Genomic DNA, 16,965 nt, shown 5'->3' on the forward strand with positions numbered 1-16,965 from the left:
TAATACTGTTTGGAACAATGGGAGCTTGATGGCACAGAGGAGTAAGCTACAGCAGGCTTTAAGCACGCAGACGATACTTGTTATTAGGATCATTCATTGTTGGTTGTGGTCTTATAATTGGATCTGTCGACGATAAGAAAAAAATCAAGAATATCACCATTCTTATCCTTTAAATGTTTCTTTCATTTGCATTTGAATGAACTTCCACTAGACGAGAATAATAGTTTATTTGTGTAAGTTTAATTTGCTCTCTGCTGTCTCTCTGTTCCTCTTTAGCATTTTAACTCCTTGTTTTGCTCCTGAAATCAACACGGTCAGTTTCTCATCTCTCTGCTGTCCGTTTTTTCATTTTGTATGAACAAAGAGCAAAAAACTGCACCTTTCTGTAAGAGGAAAGCATTTTGCCCTGTGAGCAAAACCACTGAGCCTGCATAACTCACTGTCTGTATGACTAGACTGAGTGCTGATGATTTGTTTGGGTGATTTGAACACTTGTTGGAGTAGCTGTTGATTTTTACTTTGACAGATGGAAAGAGAGAATGACAAGGAACACAGAGAGATCGGGAGGAGAAAATAACAGAAAATGGAAGCAGAAAATTGGAGTGACAGGAGGAGGACGGGGGGAAATAAAGAGGATGAGAGAGGAGGAAGGCTAATGAGTTTCTGGTTCTCAAGTGCAGACACAAAATTTGTGAAATCAATGATATAATTTTTTTCACAAAGCGGGTGTAAACACGTCACTGAGCTATCTACCAATACAGCAACACATACTTGACAGATGAGGGCTTATTAAGAGTCAGTGTGCGCCGCTCATATCATTTAGCATTTACTTCCAGACCATCAGCCGGACCAAGCTCAAACAAACTGGCCTTCACTGTCAAATATAGTTACACATGTATTTCTATTCAGGTGGGAACACAGGAAACACTTGAAGAGTGTGATCAAAGGGAATGGGAGACAGCAGCTCCACTACCAACACAGGAAAATGTCTACTGTGGGTCAAACCAACTGTTCTAAAGACTATAATGAATATTAACACATTCACTTTCTTCAATCCTCACCTAGTTGACCATCATTGGCCAAGTAATGTGCCTTGAAGACAAGAGGGCAAATCCTCCCCATTTGATACGTCCTTTGTTTCTATACCCTCTAATATACAATGACACAGATCTTTTTTTCATATAGCACCACTACTGTTTAGGTTTAGTTTAGGAAAACAATCATGTCTGGGTGTTGTCACATTATGTACTTCTCATGTGACATTAAACACATAACTTAAAATAACTCAACATTGACTTCTGATTTCACACAGGACACAAAGCCCGGTCCTCTGGGTCAAAGTCCTGTGTTAGTTTGACTGATGGTGGATGGGCATACGTCACCTAAATTCCTTCTTTGCTCCTGTTATGATAACTATGGCCACAAGAGGTCGTTTTTTATGGGGTCAGTCTTTTTATGTTATATAATTTACACTGGGTATCAGCTGATTAAGGATTCCTTTTTCTGTTGTGTTCACACCGGGCATGAATAAAACAATTTGTGCAAGTGAATTACATATTAAGTCAATGTAAAGACCTGATTAGACGCAAATTCCTGGCAGGTGGTACGATGAAGGAAGTAGCGCAATTTTGTGTCATATGCTTATTTGCGAGAGTTGAAAAATTTGAACTTCAGCGACCAATTCTTGCGGCAATAGCCAATCAGCACTGAGATCCTCCTGGGTGATATGACGCCAAGCACATACGGCGGAAGTTCATACTTCAATATAACAATTTCACGCAGGTTATGCACGTATGGAGCGAGTTACCGCAACATATTGTAAACTAAACCAAACTTGCATGAGTAACACGATGCAGAAATTTGCATCGTGTTTGGGGTGAACACAACATTACAGGGACCAGGCTGTTCTCATGCACTGTTGGTGCGTACACCTACAAAAGGTAATGCACTAGTAATTCGTAAATAACCAACATAATCAGGAAGGCTCTGATCTTGTGACTAATGCACTGACGAAAAAGATGGAAGCAATATAATGAGCAAAGGTCTGCATAAGTAGGCAGCTAAGGGCGGTGGTTGGGTCAAACAAACACATAACTTTCCCCAGGAGACCGCTGTTCATGTTCTGTTCAAAACCATGTGACTTTGAGTTATTTTAAGGGACATCATTTTCTTTTCCTGAACCTAATGTACACATCTTTATTCTCTTGAACCTTACATAACTTTATTTTCCTATACATAACTTTAAATTCCCATATCTAATCAACGTAACTGTAGGCTACCGTCCTAAACCTACCTACATAACTTTACATTTTGTACTTAACTTAACTTTAGTACTCTAGTAAAGTTATGCACTTAACATACGTACTTAAACTTCCTCACTTGAGGCAGTAACTCTCTCCCAACCCAGAGGTTAAGTATCTCAGGGTCTTGTTTACAAGTGAGGGTAGAATGCATGGTGAGATGGATCGGCGGTCTGCATTGATGTGGGCGCTGTGCCGGACCGATGTGGTGAAGAGAGAGCTGAGCCCGAAGGCGAAGCTTTCGATCTACTGATCCATTTGCGTCCTAACCCTCACTTATGGTCATGAGCTCTGGGTAGTGACTGAAAGAATGAGATCGCGGACACAAGCCGCCAAAATGAGTTTCCTCCGTGGGATGTCTGGGCTCAGCCTTAGAGATAGGGTGAGGAGCTTGGACATCCGGAGGGAGCTCGGAGTAGAGCTGCTGCTCCTTCATGTTGAAAAGGGTCAGTTGAAGTGGTTCAGGCATCTGATCAGGATGCCTCCTGGGCGCCTCCTGTTAGAGGTGTTCTGGGCACATCCAACAGGTAGGAGGCCCCGGGGCAGACCCAGAACACGCTAGAGGGATTACATATCTCATCTGGCCTGGAAACGCCTTGGGGTCCCCCAGGAGGAGCTGGAAAGTGTTGCTGGGGAGAGGGACGTCTGGGATGCTTTGCTTGGCCTGCTGCCCCCGAGACCTGGCATCGGATAGGCAGGTGAAAATGGATGGATGGATGGATGGATGGATGGATGGATGTGCACATAAAGCTGTGGAAAACTGAATTTGTAAGACTCATAAGAGGTTTTTCCTCACCAATACTAAGTCACTATATAAAAGAAATACTTGTACATACGTATTTAAGTTACACTGTGTGAGCACTGGATGTAAAAACGCACATTTTCAGTCTAAATTTTATCAGAACGGGGCTGCAGAGGTGAAGAGCTCCCACTTTCCACAATTTTCAAGTCCTATTTTCACTCTGTTTTCTCAAATGTAACTGCTCCAACAATGATGCTCCAACAGCAGGAGAGCACATCACACAGAAAAAGCATGATGGTGGTCACACCATTTCACTGCCTCCACCCCTATCAGACACTGAGACGAAGAGATGAAGGTCAAAGAAGTGCCTGGAGAATTCTCTCAGGACACAATATTACGCAATTTTGAGGCAATGAAATCCTTCAAGTCTTAAAAAATTCTGTTTTCAGTTCCAAAGTCAAGGTTAAAATTGATCAGTTCAGCTTTAACTAAGTTGTGTTTCTTTGTTTGGGTGTAGCAGGGTGATGGAGACAGATGAAACAAGGAAAAAACAAAAAAAACACAATCATATTCTTCAGTATGTAACGTGAAATAAATGGGTGAAGATTTCCACTGGGTCCCATTGAAATCAAAATGTTTGTGCCTATGACGTCATTTGGCAGAAAGTGCACATAAACTCAAAGCACAACATAACAGGGACTCACTCTGTTTGTGAAATACACCGAAGAGGTGAATCAAGGTCTACACTCTATTGATTCCCCTCATTAACTCTCTGCCAATCATAAAAGAGAAAATCTAGATAAAAAGAAGCTGATGATAGACAGAGATAATTTACAAATCTGATATAATTAGGATGTGGATTCTACAAAATGGGGTTCAATATGAGGAAGATTAATATCAAATATGTTGTACATGTTATGAATACTGAGGAGCTTTGTGACAGTACTGACGCTGATCAGCAGGGGTCAGTAGAGCGCTGCACTCTGATTACATATGCAACCGATGAAGCTGAGAGGGAGGGATGTGAGAGAGCTAACAGACGCTCAATCAACACTAGGGTAGCAGGTAGACACACACACTCACACACACCCACACACGCCAGCCTGTCCATCAGACACATCCTTGACAGAGTAATGATGTCACACCATGGGGACACTGCTCAGCACTTGACAGCCACCAGCTGTAATCGTGTGCACCTTTGTCACACACACACACACACACACACACACACACACACACACACACACACAACAAGCCTTTGATCCTCTCTCTTACACTCTACCTCTATGTCCCTCCCTCTCTCGCACTTAAACACACACACATTTTTCAATCACTGACTCACTCTGTCACACAGTTTGGTCACTCATGACATGGCTTGTGATGGATGCTTTAAGTGCCCCATGTAAGCTTAGCAGCAGCCCAGGTTTTAGTCTGCAACCCTTTGCTGCATGTCCTTCCCTCTCTTGCGCCCCTACCATAATATCTGTTCCTTAAAAAATCCATTCCTAACCTAGACTTAACCGACTGCTGCTCATCATGTGAAAACCAAGAGTCTACTTTTTCTTTGCAGCATAATTTATTTATCACCGCTGTGGTCTTCAATGGAAACATGCAAGCATCTATGAATCTGTGTTTATAAACCATTCAAAGGTACAAATTTCACCATTACATTGAGCAGTGCACACCTGACTTGACATAGTCCAGCATTGTGGTCAAAAAACTATGTGTGCTCCCATCTAGCAACACCTGTCTCTTCATGAATGGTCCCTACCTATATTGGCAGACACCCATGACAATACAGTGACCCCTAGAGGACAAATTCGCAACCTACACACACCATGGATGGCTCCTATAGTTAGAATCTTAGGAAAACTCTGTCTGTGTGTCTGTTCCACGTTTTTCTCCTCACTGACTTGGTCAATCCATGTGAAATTTGGCACAGTGGTAGAGGGTCATGGGAGGATGCTAATGAAGCAATATTACATCAATTGGCCAAAGGGGGGCGCTATAGCAACCGATTGAAATTGCAAACTTTTTATGGGCATATCTCATGCCCCGTATGTCGTAGAGACATGAAACTTTGCACAGAGATGCCTCTCCTCATGAGGAACACATTTGCCTCAAGAACCCATAACTTCCGGTTCTACAGATTTTCCGTCATTTTGAATTGTTTGAAAAACACTTAAAATCGATCTCTTCCAAGGAAGTTTGAGCACTCTGCATGAAACTGGGTGAACATAATCTAGGGACCAATATCTAAAGCTCCCTCTTGGCAAAAGTTGGAAAACTTACTAAAACTGAGCTTCTATAAGGCAATGAATATTGTGGAGGGCGTGGCTCATCACATAAAGGTGTATAACATCTCAAGGGTTTCACCCATCACCACGCAACTTTGTAGGCATATGACCACACATAATCTGAGGGGACCCCTCCATTATTGACCCCATCAAACAAAATGGGGGCGCTAAAGAGCTAATTTCTTATCTAGGCCTAAAGGCCATATGGATTTTTACTAAACTTGGTAGATATGTAGAACAGGACGCCTCAAGGTGACTGGAGAAATTTAACTCTAATTGGCAACTGGGTGGCGCTATAACAACAGAAAAATGCTTAAAAATGGCTAAAATGCAACAGATCACTGTGGCTCCCCCTGTGGACCAATGTTGTTGTTTTTTTCTAATTTTTGGTGTGACTAAGTCATGGTATGGTATGCTGTACTCAATGGGTATGGACTAGTATAAGATTATCTCAGAGCCTGAGCGGGCAAAGCCTCTCTTCCTCCAGGCAGCTGCCTCCATCTCACCCTGGGTCTGGGTCTGCAGTTGCCTGCACCAGAGAGCAGTGTGAAAACCTGAAGTGCTCACTCTAACACTACATCTGGGGACCAAATTTACCCCAGACGTATACTGCACACTAAATGAAAAACAGACTAACAACAAGAACAAAACAAGACTGACAAAAACAGACTGCTTGACTTGAGGAATCTTAGTTGAATGAGGGGTCTCCAATCACTGATTCAAATCTTTCAGGCAGCAGCCCTATGGAGAATTACTTAAAGCAAAGGTTTGCCCAGTTGAAGAGGGCTGCAGAGACTTTGTAAGCAAGTCAACTACCAGGCTGCTTAAAGAAATGGGAATTCAAGGCCAAGCCCAGCATCAGGCCATCAAAGCCCTCTCTGGCGCAGCTGACCATGCAAGCCAGTGGCTGTAGATTAAGAGGAAAGGCGCCACTTGGGCCCCAAAATACCACCCACAACAGCAGGGTACCAGGGAGTAAAAGCACTAGGACATCAGGTGAGCCCTCTGGAGGTGTCCTGGGCCTATCATCGAAACACTGGTGAAGGAAGGTACCCACCTGATGACCCCAATGAAGCTTTTACCCTCCCTAAACCCCCACCCCACCTCCCTCAGCATGACTTTAACCCACAGTTGACCACTTGAAATCCACCTTTATATAAGTTTTTCTCCTGTTAGTGTCTCATCTCTTATCCCCACTTCCCTCATCAAGAGAAAGCTCATAGCCTTCCCTATGCTCCTTCTTACTTTTCTATCTACCTTTGCTCTTTCCTACTTTTCTATCAGTCTAACCCTTTGGCTCCCACTTGGACCCCCAGACAACACTACTACTCCCACTCATAGTCTCAAGTATGTGCCTCAGGGATTGTAACATCTAGTCCTAAACGGAACTGATAGAACTAAATACGTCTTTACTTTCTTCTCCTTAATGATCTCATTTAAAGCACTTCATCTTTATCAACATCATCGTCACTGTCAAATTATCTTGTCCTAGAGGTCCTTCACCTCAAAATAATTTTTAATATCCTCTGTGCTCCCATGTCTTTTATTTGTATCATTATTCTCAGTCACTGTGTGATTTTAAAGATCAGATAAGCATCATTGCCGTTATCACACTCACCCCTCTTTAGATCCTCACACTCCTGTAGCCATTACCCTCCTCTCTACAGCTAGCCATGTTTTGTATGTTGGTCTGTACAGTCCAGGTCATACTGTTGCCCTTGTTTGCCAGGGGCACCAGATGGCACATCCACAGGAGTTGGCTTGCCCACGGGGCCTCCATCCCCCCATCATGCAGCACCGATACCTACCCCAAGACCCACCCTGCTCCACTACTGCTCATCTTACAAATAAGAGCAAAAGAGCTGCCATCAGCCATTTCATTTCGAACATCACAGCAGAGCGATTCTCAAGTTTTTATCTCTTTGCCTTTGTTTAGACTGTTTTAATTTTCAAAAGAAGTTCTAAATGTCCAGTGCACTGTGTGAAACAGCATTGAAAAAGCCTCTCGACTGCTTATTAAAATGTGCAACATTTTAGTATGACGCCGTAAATATAATTTTTGACGCAGGCTTTCAGTCATGCAAATATTTCACACATATTGTTTTACATCTCTAAAATGATTTGAGTGTTATATCCTAAGAGATATGTTAATAAAGGCAAAGGTGCCCCAAAACACACCTCTCTTTAAACCTTAATATCTCTATATGGACAAATAACAGCAAAATAATTGCTGCCAAGACACACATTAGACTTCATAAAATTAGATGCATTTTGTGGGGGGAATAAATATTTACTTTAGATGTTTAAAAGAGGGTTTGGAGAATTTCGGATTGACTTAAGTATATTCTGACACTTGCAAACATGCATCTTTAATTCCATGTTAATCTTGCAATCTGTGAATTAGCATTTTTGAATTGAATTATGTCTTTTCTTATTCTTTCTATATTCAAGTCTGCTTTTCTTCACCTTTTTTAAAAGATTATTTTAGGGCTTTTTGCCTTTATTACATTTCAATCAGGAGAGACAGTAGAATGAAATAAAGATGAAGCTTAATGCCGAATATCAGCGTACAGATTAACAGATGATTTGTGCTGATAAGATTTAACAAAAGTCTCTGGTGCTTAGACACTAGAGGGAGATTAATTGTGAGACATCTGAGCAGCAGCAAGACAGATCCCCCCATGGAGTCTAGATACTGGTGGAGGTGGTGGTGGTTGAAAGCTTTGGTTGATGATTGCTGAGGCAAGTATAGGCTGCATCCGAGAAGACTAGGTGGTGCTGGGGAGGTACGCGCAACAGCAGCATGAAAGGACTGCGGGCAGAAAAAGAACCATATTTAAAATGAGGATCAGTGAGATGATGGGCTGACAGGGAAGGTGTGTTGCTGTGCTACTGGTTTATTGTGGATCAGCTGTAGAACACCTGCAGACTCGATTGACAGCCTTGATCACTGACAGCCAGAGATAGAGCATGAGCTATTGTGCAAGGAGTGAAAGGCAGGGTGAGGAAGACAGTTACAGCCAAAGCATTGTCTTCCTGACAGAACTTTCTCTAGCCCTGTCACGCATCGTGGTCACTACAGTGGAAAGCTATTTAAAAGCCATTTTCTTGTAGCCTACATGCATGGGTTTTGATTCTATAGTTGCATTTAAGTCACTACAGTGGACCCTAGTGTGTCATGCCACATACTGCCACCCACTGGCCAGGTGTTGTCAGTGCAACATAAATCTCTCAAAACCAAGATGGCCGACGGAGTGCAAGAAATGTCGGGCAGCTCAGGAATATCTTGCCAGTCCTTCTATAATTGGAGACCCTGGCAGGTAAATAAAATGTGTAAACATCAAGTAACATCTAAGCAGTGATACAGTGGTTAAATTCTTCAAGTACTAATTTGATGTTGTGAGAAAATTACAATTAATCATCTGTCCACTAAACTGGATATCATCATCTATTACTGCAACTTTGTTGTTCTTGCAAATACTTCATCTTTTCTGGCTGTAAATTAATTGACTCATGTTATCATAATATAATTTACAGTTTTTGTAACAGAAACAATATTTTGACAATATTTTTGTTGTTTGTGCAGGACATGTTTATTGAAAAAATGTTACAGTTCAACGAGGAGAAGGTGGGTGTGGGGGGCTGAGGAGGGAAGATGAAGGAGCCGAATGAGGGAGGGGGGGCAGGTACAGGAGGGAGTAGTAGAAAGAGAGAGGGGAGAAGCTGAGGATTCAGGAGCGAGGTTCAACACCATTGCATGGCATTGAACAGTATTAGAACATGTTAAGATACGTGAACACACTAGTCTAATAGCATTAAAAATATGTTTTTAAAGTTCCACATGATATATGAACCAATTTTTGAATTGGTTCATATTTCTTAAGTTGAACGTGTGCTGTCCACCCGTGCAGACATGTAAAAATGCATTATTTTTTTCATGCCTAAAGAGAAATTAAAACACTTAAAGGAGAAGTCCGGTATTTTGCACTTTGAGCCCTATTACTGGGTTGTTTATGATGAAATAAAGCGGCTAAGACCAAAATAGTGACGACTGCTCATTTTCGGAGAATTTGGCTTTCCCCTGCCTGGCTTAACACACTGCCTATGGCCATGTGTGAATCTGTCCTAAAACCACCTGAAACGTTCGTTTTCAAAGCCATGAAACTCATCGAGTGGTCAGTGGTGTTTGTTGATGTTCTGACATAAAAATCGTAGCAAACTGTGGTTTCCATGATGATTTATTTGACATTTTGTCTAATCCATTGGTTTTCTGTAGGAAGCCTCATTGTCCATTGGTAGTAATCCGCCACCGGAAATGGAAAGGGGGTTGTTTACGACCAGTGCTGTGCTAGTTACTGAAAAATAGTAACTAGTTACCGTTACTTCAATAAAAAGTAACTCAGTTACTTAAACCAAAAAGTAATGCGTTACTGAGAAAAGTAACTCTTTAGTTACTCCTGGCTGTAGAAGTGGGGACGCTAGAGGGCGCTAGGTGCTTTTCTTTTTTGCAGTGTAGTTTTTATAAGCCACAAAGAAGACAACGTTGCTAAGAAGGATCATGTTTTGGGAAACTCAGCCCTGCAGCCCAAAACATTTCCTAACTGTACTGGCTCGTAGCTACATTGTCTGGATGGAGTTTAACCAACAGACTGTTAGACTACAACTTGACAAAACAACTGAACGGTATAGGAAGCTTCCTCAGGGTAACAATGGATATCACGTCACTGGATACAACGTTAGCTACTGGGACTAAAAATCTACAGAAGCGCTACCGCTCAATGTACAGCACTGTGGTGAGGCCAGCAGGTCGACAGTGACTTAAGAGATGGTGCGAGACGTGTTTCATTAAGATGCTCTGGTAAGAATTGTTCATATACCTCTATCTGACTTGACTATCTTTTATTGTTTATGGAACTTCAGTTTGTGAAGGAATACTGCACGCCGTTTTAAAACCTGGCCAAAAATAATGGAGTAACGCATCGTTTGGTAATGGTAACTGAGTTACTGAATTTAAAAACTAACACATTAGAGTATTAGTTACTGCCAAAACTAATGGTGTTACTGTAACGCGTTACTAATAACGCATTACTGCCCAACACTGTTTACGACAAATTTGTAGTCTTTTAGCTCAGTGAAAGTGCCAGCTCGACAGTGCTGTGTGTGCTCCTGGAGGAAGAACCAGAACGAACGAAAAAATTTTGTAATACGTTTAAACAACTGCACAATGGATTACTCGCTTGTAAACGACCTTCACAGTACGATGCCTTTGAACACAACGCCAGCCTTTTTCTTCTGCTTCTTCTCTGTGTCCCATTACATTGCATTGGTTTCCTGCCGGTTGGCGACATCCATGTAAGGGTTTGAAAACAAACGTTGAGGGTGGTTTTAGGACAGGTTCACACATGGCCATAGGCAGCAGTGTTAAGCCAGGCAGGGGAAAGCCAAATTCCCCGGAAATGAGCAATCAGCACTATTTTGGTATTAACCACTCTATTTCATCATAAACAACCCAGAAATGGGGCTCAAAGTGCAAAATACCGGACTTCTCCTTTAAGAAAAAAACCTTGACTGAGGCAGTAATGATTCATCCATGAAAGGGTTAGAGTTTCCTTTTTCTTTAAGAAAACATTGTTTCTATTAAGAGATAAATGCAGAGGTGTTCAGGTGTAGTTTTCAGTTCAGATCAAAGATCAAAATATGTGCGAATGCTTCATCAGATTTAAAAGCTTGTTTTCTAATTATTGTATCATGATGTAATCTCTGGTTTAAATGTGACCAGTTTTCAAAGTTTCATTCTGCCAAAGTTCTTGCAGAGCTGCTTTTAACATCTGTGAACTTGGCTGTCTTATTTTGTGAGAAAAGGAAAAATACAGGTATCAAGGAAAAAGTTAGGTATCAAGTAGTACTAAAACACAGGTATCATATTGGCACTGGTATCAGAAAAGGCATGACGAACACTGCCCAGCTCTTTTCATGAACGTGATGAGCAAGACAGGTCACACAGGGATTTTTTGTGGTTTTAACAGTTGAAGCATTGTTAGCAATAACGAGCTACAGTTCAACAGTAAGAGGTTCCTTGTGTAATTTAGTTTTAGTGACAGTCCATCTGTGACAGCATCACGCAGAGGGGATGTGCTCACTGCTGTCTTGGCTTTAAAGTACAATCCCATAATAACTGCTCAGCTCCATCAAATGATGGGCTCCATTTATGACCACTGCAGCCGCTGTGAACACGCCAGCAAACGTCACCGTCACTTGTTTCAACCCTGTCCTGTCTTTTTTAACTCCCGTCCTTAACCTCCCCTCAGATCGCTAAAACGCCAGAATTGACAAGAAATTACAGAGCAGATGAGTGCGGACTGTTAAATGTCAAGAGAGAGAAGAGGAGGGGTGAGTGGGGAAAGGATGAAGAGAGTGGGGGAGGGCAGGGGATGAGAGAATAGAGACAACTATCGAGGAGAAAGGTAGAAGAACAGAGGGGGAGAGTTGGAAGTTTTTGTGTGTTAGTTTGTGTGTGTGTATTAGAGTGGCTGACATTTGAGTTGGGACCAGATTGGTGTTTGGAGCTTAGTCCCTTCGCTTCAGGCTCCCTGTCAGCTCATTTACAGCGCTGAGAGACCAGAGAAAGAGAGGGCGAGGAAACTGAAAGAAAGAGAGTAAAAGGTTAGGGGAGATAAGAGGAGAGCATTTCTGTGGAACGAGGGAGACAGCCAGAAAGTTTAGTTTGATGCAGTTACTTTTTAAAAAACAGAAGTGAGAAAGGAGATGTAGAAATAGTACAAAGGGGCACATCTGATAAAAACAAACTGAGTTATACCTGTATTTTCCTCAGTAAAACAACACCAAACACAACAGATTTTGGATAAAGCTAACAGATTGTCTTTGAACTGGAGTCTCTCACTGAGACAAAATGAAGCACTGGCCTTTTCAGTATGAAAATGAGCAAGCTGCATGGACAACGCTCCACATGTTGGCCACTGGTCCCACATGGCAAAGAGAGGTAACTGCTTGAATTCTGTGACTTCAGTGCCCAGAATCTTCTAATGTGCAGTCAGTAAACTGGCCACAGCATGCTAATGCCTGCTGCAGCTGTTCTGTGATCACTACGCTAAATGCTAAAGTGTTTGGAGAGGCAAAAGATTTAACATTGGCCGGTCCATTTCCATTCATCGCTATTTGGAAGACAGATTAAATCTGATGCGCAGTGAGAAAATGCCAAAAAAAGACCTGACATTGTTTGGAGAACAAGGTACTGGTGTGCTCAAGGACTGTCTTTGTCATATGAACCTCAAGAAAACACACAGGTGCTCTTGAAGAAAACAGTCAGCACATGGGAAGAAAAAATGAACTTCAGACACTGATGTGTGGAGCAGGACCAAATGCACTTGAATTAAGTTAAAAAGCCTCTATTCAAAGAACATGACAGCTTACATTAATGCTACTCTTACCTTTCTTGCATTTCACACAGCACTTAGAAAAAAATTGAACATCCACAACTCCAGCCTCCCTCCAAAGTCCCATCCTCCTCCTCCATTACGTCCTCATTACGTCTATGATAGACGTAGGCGTTGGCAAGGTAACGTTAGATACATGGAAGAGGAGAGCGAGTGTAACGTTACAACCAAGACAGTCAAACGCAACCCCGGAGTTTTAAAACTAAACCGGAGTCAGTGATGACTGATGAGTTTTAGAATAAGGTTACAGTGCTAACGTTAGATAGTAGCGCTAACGTTACTACTAAGTGGAAACGCACAGGGAAGATAACGTTAATGTTTCAGAGGCTACGCTACAGTAGGCTAACGTTAGCCATTAGCAACTGGATGCTGTGTTGTCATGTAACGTTATATGTTATATTAGAAGCAAACTAAACATAACGTTACCTGTCCTGCACAGTCAAACGCAACCCTGAAGTTTTGAAACTTATCCGGGGTCAGTGACTGATGAGTTTTATAATATAACGTAAACGGTAACATTAGATAGTACTGGTGACTGGCAAGAAACAAGGAAGATAATCCAGAGGCTCAGGCAAGGTTATGGCTACAGCAGGCTAACCGTTAGCAGCTGGATGTTGTGTTGTCATATATAACGTAAGAGCCTATGTTACAATAGAGGCAAACTAAAAATACCTGTCCATCAGAATCTCTGCGACCATCTCGTCCCTTTTTAGCTCAGGATGAAGCTGCATCAGACAGACCTGTGAGTAACAACAACCCCGCCCACATTTAACAGTACTGTTTGCAGTGGAAATGCTAGATGCCATGTCTGAAGGGTTACTTTTGGTTCCAGAGGTACCATACTGAAAGTGTGCGGTGGAAACAGGTCTTTTGAATCTTGTGGGGGAATGGCCAACCCCATAACTAACAATGAAAACTACTTTATAGAGAAATACATTGACTGAATGTGCTGTAAATAAATGGCTATTGTTGAAAAAAGGCAAGCATACCGTGGGTTGCATCAGAATTGGGCTAAGTTTTATGACAATGTTTGTAATTCTAATTTTAAAAGGTAATTCAGTTTATTTTTTTTTATCTTTTGAGGTTTTCCTAGTTTTTGCCAACAATCCTAGCTGTTACTAAATTCAGATTTTGTTAACAGCCCAGAAAAGAATTGAGAAGTTTGAACCTTGACTTTGTGGAAGGCTTATTTATAAGTAAAATCAAAGTTTCAGCCAAAAGAGAAGCTGCTGCCAATATCCTGCCATGTACACTGGTGCATCCTGAGCACAGGGCCATCACACCAAATTCTGGCTTTACAGCAGAGCAGAAAGACAGGAAGATAACCGCAGTGAACACGAGGCTCAGTGGCCTTGTTTTGCGCACACTGTCAGCTGTCAAGATGTCTTGGCTTATCAGGCCAAAGCCCCATGCGCTCATTATAATTGGCCATTAAAGTATCATCAAAAGCACAAAAGAGCATAAGTCTCCTCACTTGCTGATAGAGAGAGAGACACTTGACGCTATACGATGCAAGTTTTTTTAGGGGAGCTCGGAGGCCTGTAGCGTCCCTGGAGCTCCTGGATGATGAGGCAGCTCTCTCTGCCATCGCAGCCCAGTCAGGGGCCACTAATCTGGGCTACGCAGCCAGGGAGCAGGCCTTGGAGTAGGTCCAGTTCCTCCAAATTGGACAAAGAGAGGCATTATGTTTGCATACTAATGCAGCTACTCACATACGTGTGTGTTTTTTAACATACTGCACATGTGGCATGATGAATAATGTATGTGCCGATGTTTAGCTGTCAACTCACGTGTTCTGTGTGTTGTTGACAGATGTTCAATGACATATGCGAGCACACACACACACACACACACACACACACACACACACACACACACACACACACACAGAAGTGCTGAGCTATTGGCTGGCAGTCAGTGAAAATGCAGTGCTGCTGAGTGCAGAGCAACCTCACCACTTGGCCCGCCAGCATTACTGCAAAGCACCATTTAACCGTGTGTGTTTGAGTGTGTGTGAGTGTCTGTGTCTGTGTGTGTTTGTGCACGTGCACATTGCGTGTGCATGTGTCCAGGTAGGCCAAGTCTGTAGGTGTTGATGAGTCTGCAGTTGGAAGGACTTTTGTGTATCTGTGTGGGCAAAAATTTGTACAAGTGTCCATTTAAGCATCACAGTGTGCTGAGCATGTCTTGTTTATCTATCTATCTATCTATCTATCTATCTATGAAAAACAACAATAATGGTATGATTCCACATGGAAATAAGTGAGCTAAGCACAACAATAAACACCTAGGATATAAATACATAAAGGGACCACTGCATCAGAGAAATGATTATCTGCCTCGCTGATACATTATCACATTATCATAACCGCTAAGCAGCAACAACTGAGCTCTGAAGCAGCAAAGCACTCTCATATCAGACCTCTTGCTTTGAATGGCTGTGCAGTTTCCCCCAAGGAATCTGCCACAAATCACTGACAGAAACGAGTATCTTGTATCTTAAGGCTCAGAACTCATAAATTTGTGATGTATTCTCAGTCGATTTTTAAACCTCTATTTTCCAACCCACATGTACTCTATCTGAACCTTTTCTGCCTCACACACCCCCACATCAACGGGCCAGCACGACAGCAATCATCCACCAAGCTCCTCCGCTGCAGCAGATGGAGGTTTTGGTGCTTTGCTCAAGAGCACCCTGACAGTTTTCAGACAGGAAGGGGAAATGTCAACGAGTCAGATTTTCTTAGGACTACCTGTGCGAATTTCAGTCAATCAATCAATCATGATTTATTTATCACATGGCGTTATCCAAGCACAACTCCAGTGAAATGTGATCCCATCAGCTCCTGTTGTCCATGTTTCTGGATGGTTCTGGTAAGAAATGGTGTCTGGTTGTGGAATGATTTGACTGTCCGCAGTGCACATCCCGACCTCAACAAGATGGACCTGTGGTTGCTTCCCTCGAACAGCACCGCACTGCAGCCGCCTCTGAACGGTGTAAACTGTAGTAGGGATCCACAGCAGGAACAGGAGAGCATCTCACCTTTCCACAGTCATACCAGTCCTTATTCACCGTAAAGCACATGCGTCCTCGCCTTCTCTTGCAAGACTCCTCTGCTCTGTCAGCAGTGTTGGGTAAGGGTTACTTTAAAAGTAATCAAAGTACATTACTGCATTACTTTTTAAAAAAGTAACCAGTTACTTTACTACGTTACTCCCTGAGTAAAGTAACTCAATTACTTTAAAAGTACTTCCAACGTTACTCCCTGAGAAAAGTAACTCAAGCACTTCTAAAGTACTTTTGAGTATTCTACATTTCCTATTGGGCAATGGACCACAGGGCGCTAAGCCTACATTTTATTGTCTCCAAAATTAAAGTTATGGACCACTTGCCCTTCACTGAGATCCAATTCTCCCATCACAGCCGTCACTTTGACCAGTAGAAACACAGAGCGATCTGCTGCCGTAGACAACTGTATGACAACAACACCGCAGCGTTTTTAATATTTCCTCTAGGGATGTTACCACACAGAGTAAAAGGCGGAAATGATGGTGTGAAACAGCAGAGGCACTTTGTCAACCCGCTGAGTTAACGTTACTGTCATTAGCATCAAGCTAGCAAACAATGGTACATCCTCACGGTCAGACATAAAGTAATAAACATTAAGAAATAGCGGCGGGGCTTTTACTCACCACAACTGCAGAGGCTCCCAGCTTCATTTGAAACAAACTACATTATAGACGCTCCGTTATTTATTAATCTCTCTGTGTGTTTATATATTTACTTTTTATCCGCTCAGTTGTCTTTGTAAAGTTAACATATCGCACCGTCATTTCAAACTCAACACTTGTTTCAAATTAAAAGCCCCTTATAACCTCGGCTAGAGAATCCCTCCATTTTCTAAATAGGCTTTTATTCTGAAACATTTGTCAGTGGAAGATACAGTAGCTTGACAGTTTACGTATGACGCTTCAAATGTAGCTCCTGCCATCTGCTGACGCTTTTAGGTGACTACAACAACATGTCGGCTGGCACATGGACAGACACAGTGACTCAAATAGTCAAAGTAATAAAAACAGGACAAGAATAACCCGATGACATCAGACACGCTGTGAAAGACAACCGGGGATAATTGGTGTACCAGCGTGTAGCGTGTACCAGGCATAATGCA

At 42.3% G+C, this 16,965-nt stretch overlaps 1 protein-coding gene across 1 annotated transcript in view; it reads right to left on the minus strand.

Annotated features, from left to right (window-relative positions):
- The window catches only part of LOC117255796 (growth factor receptor-bound protein 2-like), a 38,473-nt gene extending 21,910 nt beyond the window's left edge, over positions 1–16,563 (minus strand). The window contains exon 1 of the mRNA XM_078166401.1: positions 16,487–16,563. Within this exon, the coding sequence (XP_078022527.1) occupies positions 16,487–16,513 (27 nt within the window). The 5' untranslated portion in view covers positions 16,514–16,563. The remainder of the gene's footprint in view (positions 1–16,486) is intronic.
- Positions 16,564–16,965: the final 402 nt, after the last annotated feature.

Source organism: Epinephelus lanceolatus, chromosome 3 (genome assembly GCF_041903045.1).
Source record: "Epinephelus lanceolatus isolate andai-2023 chromosome 3, ASM4190304v1, whole genome shotgun sequence".
NCBI classification, from domain to species: Eukaryota; Metazoa; Chordata; class Actinopteri; order Perciformes; family Serranidae; genus Epinephelus; species Epinephelus lanceolatus.